This window comes from Clinocottus analis, unplaced genomic scaffold (assembly GCF_023055335.1).
Source record: "Clinocottus analis isolate CAN_PGR_092001 unplaced genomic scaffold, fCliAna1.0.p SCAF_11, whole genome shotgun sequence".
NCBI lineage: Eukaryota > Metazoa > Chordata > Actinopteri > Perciformes > Cottidae > Clinocottus > Clinocottus analis.
In genome coordinates this window covers 21,467,544-21,475,043 of record NW_027175832.1, presented here as the reverse complement: position 1 = coordinate 21,475,043, position 7,500 = coordinate 21,467,544, and the positions used below count along the sequence as shown (strand labels likewise).

The 7,500-nt window shown below is 49.3% G+C and overlaps 2 protein-coding genes and 1 long non-coding RNA gene across 6 annotated transcripts in view; 2 read left to right on the top strand and 1 right to left on the bottom strand.

Moving 5' to 3' along the window:
- LOC137782411 (dynein axonemal heavy chain 17-like) overlaps positions 1–4,044 on the bottom strand; it is a 5,227-nt gene extending 1,183 nt beyond the window's left edge. Inside the window, exons 1-12 of one of the 2 annotated variants that reach the window (XM_068571709.1) lie at positions 3,500–4,044; positions 3,081–3,247; positions 2,675–2,861; positions 2,381–2,480; positions 1,928–2,013; positions 1,725–1,850; positions 1,461–1,607; positions 1,227–1,316; positions 949–1,116; positions 758–874; positions 442–692; positions 130–316 (exon numbers count right to left, since the gene is read on the bottom strand). In XM_068571709.1, coding sequence (XP_068427810.1) covers positions 130–316; positions 442–692; positions 758–874; positions 949–1,116; positions 1,227–1,316; positions 1,461–1,607; positions 1,725–1,850; positions 1,928–2,013; positions 2,381–2,480; positions 2,675–2,861; positions 3,081–3,247; positions 3,500–3,862 — 1,989 coding nt within the window. In that variant the 5' untranslated portion in view covers positions 3,863–4,044. The remainder of the gene's footprint in view (positions 1–129; positions 317–441; positions 693–757; positions 875–948; positions 1,117–1,226; positions 1,317–1,460; positions 1,608–1,724; positions 1,851–1,927; positions 2,014–2,380; positions 2,481–2,674; positions 2,862–3,080; positions 3,248–3,499) is intronic. The other variant, XM_068571708.1, reaches the window with a different exon arrangement.
- Positions 2,920–6,119, top strand: LOC137782412 (uncharacterized). Of its 3 annotated transcripts, none has more exons than XR_011077268.1 (4): positions 2,920–4,672; positions 5,253–5,314; positions 5,423–5,623; positions 5,913–6,119. It is a non-coding gene; the product is annotated as an uncharacterized lncRNA (long non-coding RNA). The 3 variants fall into 3 exon arrangements; XR_011077267.1 differs by having other exon boundaries at positions 4,307–4,672; positions 5,559–5,623; XR_011077269.1 differs by lacking the exon at positions 5,253–5,314 and having other exon boundaries at positions 4,219–4,672; positions 5,372–5,623.
- Positions 6,120–6,450: 331 nt separating this feature from the next.
- Positions 6,451–7,500, top strand: part of LOC137782023 (oocyte zinc finger protein XlCOF6-like) — a 2,809-nt gene continuing 1,759 nt past the window's right edge. The window contains exons 1-3 of the mRNA XM_068571089.1: positions 6,451–6,530; positions 7,081–7,207; positions 7,446–7,500. The exon at positions 7,446–7,500 is cut by the window's right edge and continues 1,759 nt beyond it. Coding sequence (XP_068427190.1) covers positions 6,507–6,530; positions 7,081–7,207; positions 7,446–7,500 — 206 coding nt within the window. The 5' untranslated portion in view covers positions 6,451–6,506. The remainder of the gene's footprint in view (positions 6,531–7,080; positions 7,208–7,445) is intronic.

Here is a 7,500-nt window from a genome sequence, read left to right as displayed (position 1 = left end):
TGAGCACCACCTGCAGCTACACACACACACACACACACACACACACACACACACACACACACACACACACACACACACACACACACACACACACACACACACACACCTTGTTGCTTTCCTCTCACTGACCTCGTGGCTGCAGTTCACTCCCAGCATGCCTTGCTCTAGGCTGTGGATCAGAGGCTGCTTCAGGATGAACTCACAGTCAGAGTCCAGCAAAAAAGTCCATCCGGTCCTGAGCTGCTCTCTGAAGTCCTGCAGGACCTCCACGACCTGCTGCAACCTCTGTGGGACCAGCTGGGACGAGGCCAGGTACCTGAACGCACCACAGTTCTAAGTCTGGATCAGCAGAGTCCAGGTCCTGCTGTGTGTATGTGGTAGTGGTCTTGGTCTTAGAGGTCTGGGTCTTAGTGGTCTAGGTCTTAGTGGTCTGGATCTTACGGCTGCTGAATAGTTGTGTAGTGGTCCCCGGTGTCCTCAGCTCTCAGGAGGAGCTGCTGGGTCCAGCAGAGTCGGGCTGCAGCAGCTGGACTGAACCGGTTCAAGGCTTGAGGGTTCTCCCTCTGACTGTTGAACTGCAGCTCAATCTGGTCCAGCTCCTCGAGGACCAGAGCCTCTAGCTGGATCAGGTGAGGACGCAGCTGGTCCTGGATCAGAGGCCGGTCCAGGATGAACCCGAACATCTGCACCAGCTGAAACAAAGCAGACCAGACCGGATCAGACCGGTCCTGGTCCTGGTCCTGGTTCTTCAGATTACCTTTGCTGCAGAGGAGGAGGCGCAGCAAGCCTCAAAGGCTCTGCTGAGGACCGACACTAGCCGTCTCTCCAGATCCAAAACCTGGACCCAAAACTGATCCAGGTGCAGTTGGAGGCTCTGTGAGGAAGAGGAGGAGGAAGAGGAAGACTCACACACAGCTCAAGGTCCAACAGGATGTTCCTCACACACACCTGGTCGCCGGGGTCGGTGGCGTCACAGCGACAGTCAGACAGAACCGTCACATGACGCAGGAAGTCCTGGAACACTTCCTGGACCACGGCAGACCACTTCCTGCCTCCAACGCCGGAGAGAGGCCTCGAGTCCAGAAGATGGAGCTGCAGGCTCACACTGAACACCTCCTGAGAGAGAGAGAGAGAGAGAGAGCGAGAGAGAGCGTGTGTGTGTGTGTGTGTGTGTGTGTGTGTGTGTGTGTGTGTGTGTGTGTGTGTGTGTGTGTGTGTGTGTGTACCTGGATGCTCTGCAGGTGCAGCAGGAAGTTGTCCAGGCTGTAGAACACCAGGTGTGAAGGAAAGTCCCAGCAACCCCGAGTGTGTCCGTCCTGCAGACACAAAGACACTCACACACTGACACACAGCTCAGTTCTCCACCTGGACCCGAGGGCTCTGGGGTCGCTTCCCCCGGGACTCGGTCCTCCTCTAGACCTCCTCTGCTCTGCAGAGAGCATCTCCGTGGAGGTGAGTACCTGCTCCTGTAGCTGGGTCCTGCTTTGGCTGTAGGCGTCTTTGAGGCTCTGCAGGGTCGAGATCACCAGTCTGACATTATTCAGCCCCACAGCGGGGTCTGACACCAGACCACGCAGCAAGGCCTGCTCCTGCAGGAACGTCCTGCTCTGGAGGAGGACGAGAATGAGAACAGAATTGTCTGTGTGTGTGTGTGTGTGTGTGCGCGCATGGGTGTGTGTGTTTGTGTGTGTGTGTGTGTGTGTGTGTGGGGGGGGGGGTGGTACCATCTGTATGAACAGGTTACAGATCTCCTGCAGCAGGATCACTATCCTGCTGGGTTTACAGTAGACCTCAGATCTGATCCACAGCAGGCGCATCTCCTCCATCACAAAAACCATGTTGTCCCCAAGCTGCCAATCACAGAGAGAGATGATGTCACACAGAGTGATGTTACACAGACCAGTACCAGTCCATGAAGCTGAACTACCTGCTGATACTCCATTTGCTTCAGCCCCTCCAGCTTCTCCTGCACAGGAATCAGGTTCAAAGTCACGTCCTCAGCTTCCTCCAGACCTGAGAGGACGGAACCGAGGACGTAACAGATGTGACAGAGACGTAACAGATGTGACAGAGACGTAACAGAGACGTGACAGAGACGTAACAGAGACGTGACAGAGACGAAACAGACGTGACAGAGACGAAACAGACGTGACAGAGACGAAACAGACGTGACAGAGACGAAACAGACGTGACAGAGACGAAACAGACGTGACAGAGACATAACAGAGACGTAACAGACGTGACAGAGACGTAACAGACATAACAGAGACGTAACAGACGTGACAGAGACGAAACAGACGTAACAGACGTAACAGACATGACAGAGGACAGATGTGTTTCAGGAAACAGGTATCTGCCAGGTTGATGAAGTTATCTGCACCTTCCTGGACGTCTCTGTAAATGTCTCTCAGAGTGGACCAGTAGACGCTCTCTGCCTTCTGGACGATGGACAACACCTGCTGAGCTCTGCTGCTCTTCAACTGAACAAATAACAAAACTCGATGTTGAATTATCATGGAACAATGTTCCCTGAAGGAAACGGAGTGTAAACTGGAAGAAGTGTCAGCTGACTGCACTGTCCATGGTAAGAGAGCATTAAGAGGAGTTACACTGTCACAGAAGATCAGTTTATATGATGTAGTCTACTGTCTGATCATGGACAGTAATCATGGACCTGCTGCTGGAGGAAGAGCAGGTTCTTCCGTCTGGTCTCCCAGAAGTTAAACTCTTCTGAGGGCAGCGGCTCCAGTCCGTCCAGAACCGGCTGAGACGAGTCCTGCTGCAGGAACTCTGACACAAGCCCCGCCCACTCCATGATTGTCGAATCACAGGCGTGAAGCAGCTTCATGTCTGACAACTTCCTGTTAGAGGAGAGAAGAAGATCCATTTTGGGTGCATTCCAATTCTCTTAACACCATCGCTGTTTCCCTCACTTTATGATTGTGACATCATCATAAAATAACCCACAATATCATTATGTTTCTCTTCAATCTGTCCAATCACATGTCTGATGATGTTCATCAGACATGTGATTGGACACGCGTGTAGAAGCCGCTTCACTGTTTGAGGACAGGTCTTACCGCCCTCCAGCGTCAGCATGAAGGCCGTCGGGGTAAGCCAGACAGGTGCGTCCCTCTACGTGAGCCTTCAGCAGCAGCGCCTCGTACCTCTGTCGCTCAATGAACTTCACGGCCGCCTCGGCTACGCTTTTGCTTGTCTCTGGGTTGCTAAGAGATGGGCCGGTCACCTGAGAGCAGGGAGGACACACCTTCAGCCTGGACGTTGAATTAACTTAGCTTGAATTAGCCATAGCTTCTAGTTATCCTTAGCTTGAATTATCCTTAACTTTAATTTGTCATAGCCTCCAGTTAGCCTAGTCTTAGCTTGAATTAGCCATAGCTTCCAGTGAGCCTTATTGCTTAACTTAGCTTGAATTAGCCGTGTCTTACAGTTAGCCTTAATGCTACCCTGAGCTAGTTAGCGTGATACTAGCCCCCACCTCTTCACAAGCAGCCATGATGAAGCTCTTGGTGTTTCTTCCCTGAACTTCTTGGATTGTTAAAATATGTCGGACATTTTCCTTCGTGATAACTTCAGAGCCAGTCTTTGAGACGCAGACGACTTTGGAATAGACATTGAGAGGGAAGTCGAGGCTGACGGAGAGTCCACCGCAAGCGGCCCGGCAGACGAACAGTTCTGTGTAATCTGGAGTGTTGAAGAAACTGCTGAGCACCACCTGCTGCTCCTCCTCCAACAGCCGCCATCTTTCCTGCTCCACCCGCAAGCTGCTGACAGTGAAGCTGCGCACGGGATCCAGCCGCTCGTCTCTGGCGGCCATCTTTAATGTCTCACCTTCTTTCATGTCTCACCGTCTTTAATGTCTCACCTTCTTCTCTTTAATGTCTCACCTTCTTTTATGTTCTTACCTTATGCTTTAATGTCTCACTGTTTAAACTAAACTATTGAGAACAACTTGTTAAAAAAAAAAACGGTTGAAAACTGATAAAATCCGACCGTTATTTTTTCTTCGTTTTACTTCAATGATGCCTTCATTGTGTTTTCTCCACGTCGGAAATATGGGGCTCCAGAGAAAGGAGTACCGGTATACTATTTACAGCATAATTATTTACACCGTCGTAATTTATTGTAGTATAATTAGCAGTTTACTATACATATTTCATATTTATATTTTGTCATTTGTATTGTTTTACGTACTTATATATTTCGTATATTTTTCATAGTGTCTCTATATGAATAACGTGTAACGCAAAGTATTTTGCACAGTATTTATGATATTTCTTTGGTCTCGAGCTTCCTGTAGTTGTGAGTGTGAATGCGCCATGACCCGCCCACTTTCCCTTTGATTGGCTAGTACTAGTACCGCTTGGATCAGTTAGTTTTTCGCACGAGGAGTGCGATTGGTTCGGGCTGTATCATGGTAAGCCAATCAGAGGCAGAGGGAGGCGGGTCGTTTGGCTGCTTAGTCGTATAAACGCAGCATAGCGGGGATTTGTTTGTGAGAGAGCAAATATCCGTTAATGTAGCAGGTAATGTAAATGTTAGTGGTAATGTGTCCGGTAATGTTACCGCAACGAGCCATTGGTGTTTCTAAGAAACTAACGATGGCGGCATTACGGAGTTCCGGTCCCCAGCTCCTCGAGGAGAAGTTAAGGTAAGATGTGTTCAACACGCGGACGAGCTGCGTCTGTCTGGCGGGAAAAGAGTTTCAAGATGGCGACCTGAGTGTCTGTTTATTCACAAGCTTCCTGGCTGGGTCTCCTTGATCTGCCCGAGTAAAAGTACTAGTACACTAGCAGCACTCTTACTCGGGTAGAAGTGCTAGTTAGTACACTAGTAGTACTCTGAAGTGATGAAACAAAAGGCCGATTGAAGCCCCTAGCAGTCTGTTCACAGAGGGGCCGTGACAAAACTCAGCTGAAGCGTATTCTGATCAGAGGTCTGGTGTTTGGGAGATATGGGGTAGCTGGTCTGATACCTGTCTTCAGAATAGATAGATTTAATAGCCATGTACATTTTTACATCATGGAATTTGACTCCGGTATTTGCGCTTCGTGCTTGTTTACAATAAGCAAAGATAAATATAAAAGACATTAAAGAAAGTAAACTGGTCCAGAACGCGCAGGTTAAAGTGTCTGATTAATTGTATATCTGGCTGACGGCGAGTGGGAAGAAGCTGTTCTTGTGCCTGGTTTTGGTCTTAAGTCCTCAGCTGTGTTCCTCTGCTCTGACAGAAAGACCATGTGACTCACCTGAAGGATGATGTCATCTGTGAAGTCAGACCTCCATCTGGACTGTGAGTGACACTAGTAGAAGTACTAGTACAATAGCAGTACTCTGTTCTCTTACTCAGGTACTATGCTCTTAAGTGATGAAAGAAAAGGCCGATTGAAGCCGCCAGCAGTCTGTTCACAGAGGGGCCGTGACAAATCTCAGCTGAAGCGTATTCTGATCAGAGGTCTGGGGTACCTGGTCTGTTACCTGCTGTCTGGGGTACCTGGTCCTCAGCTGTGTTCCTCTGCTCTGATTGGCTCTGACAGAAAGACCATTTGACCGACCTGAAGAACGATGATGTCATCGGTGAGGTCAGACCTCCATCGTGACGGTGAGTGACATCACACTGAAACACAGCCGATCAGCTGCGTGGGTGGGGCTTAGCTCCCTTGGAGATGATGTGAACAAAAGGCCGAATTGTAGCGCCCCCCTCAGGCAGAGTGTTCTCAGAGCGGGGCGCAGTGACCAACACCGCCGGAGCGTTCGTCTGATCCCACCACGGGTCACATGACCTGGGGGGGGTCATGTCACCACCATGGGTCACGTGACCAACCCCCACATGAATTAATGTATTCCAGGGAATTGAATGTTTTATTTAAATGATGATTCTCATGTTTCAGGTTCTCTTCATCTGTCGACTCGGCAGCTGTTTAGAGAAGTCTTCCTCACCTGTTAAACACCTGGAGCTGCTACTCTTCCTCACCTGTTAAACACCTGGAGCTGCTACTCTTCCTCACCTGTTAAACACCTGGAGCTGCTACTCTTCGTCATGTGTAAAACACAACTGATTGTTTGAATGTTTTTAATAAAGTGTTTTGAGGAGCCTCTGTCTGCTCAGTACTTTTGTTGTGTACTAGAGTACCTGGAGTATTCTGTTCGGTGAAGACCTAGAAGACACAATACTGTATTTAAATGTTTTGGTATGCAGTGGGTCATAAATGCATCTGTGTTCTTTAGTTAAACTCTGAATACTTCTTGCATATGATTGAATCTTCAAATTGCTGTTGTCATCAGATGAACTATTTCTTCATGAACGTTAAACAACGTGAGCTCAATGTTTTTATAAATACTTTTGAAGATTCTTCTTTAAATCTTTGGGGGGGGGTTGAACTTGTCACCGGAAGTGACGTCGGCAGCCTCTGCTGCTGCAGAAGAAGAAGTTGCTGCTGGTCGCTCCATGACAACTTTATGAGCGGAAGCGGCCGGACGGCGGGATGCAGCGAGACGCGGCTTCTCCGGTAAACACTCCGCCCTGCGGCTCACCGCTCGCGCCAAACTCCATATAAAATACCGCGCGTTTAAAGGCGGGTGGCCACATCACCAGATACGGTGATGGCCGAATGTCTCCTGGCCGTAACGGGGTATTCTGTCGGTGATTCGGCCTCAGCCGCGCAGAGCTGCGCTCCGGTGATCCGCTGTGCAGCGTAACTGCTCGGTACCGGAACCAGACCGGACGCTGAGCGGGTCCAGTCTGTCTGTGAACCGGTAATGCCGGTAATACCGGCATTACCTGTAATGTGAACGGAGTCTGGTGGCGGTACTAGTACACCTACTCTGCTGCAAGGAAGGTACTAGTACCACACAGTACACATACTCTGCGGTACTACTACCACACAGTACACATACTCTGCGGTACTAGTTCCTCACAGTACACATACTCTGCTGCAAGAAAGGTACTAGTACCACACAGTAAAAATATTATGTCACAGTGAAAGTACTCCATTACAGCGTACTTGTACATAAAGTACTCTGTAAAGAGTACTTGTCCATAAAGTATATACTTTCCAGGGCCCTCAGGTCAAAGTGGAGCCGGATGACGACCTGGACATCCAGTCCTTTACAGTCCTCAAAAAGCTGTCCGTCAAACTCACTGACTGCAGGCTGTGGCTGGAGGGGCGGGACTTCCTGTCTATTGGTAAGAATATACTAATTTATATTCATCAATAAAATCTTTCTTTAGTTCCACTGAACACCTGGAACACCTTTACCTGGACAGGTAACACTCACATGTTCATGTTATTGATCATCAGGTAACACGCACCTGGAAGTCGTCTGCATTCACAACAACACGTCCCAATCGCCTTCATAATTTTCTTTTCTGTAGTTCTTAAAAGCTGCTGAGCAGAAGTTGACCTCTGACCTCTCTTCCTCAGACCGGCACCCTCAGCTGCGTCAGACCCGGCACCGCCCGACCAACGCAGGCAGGAA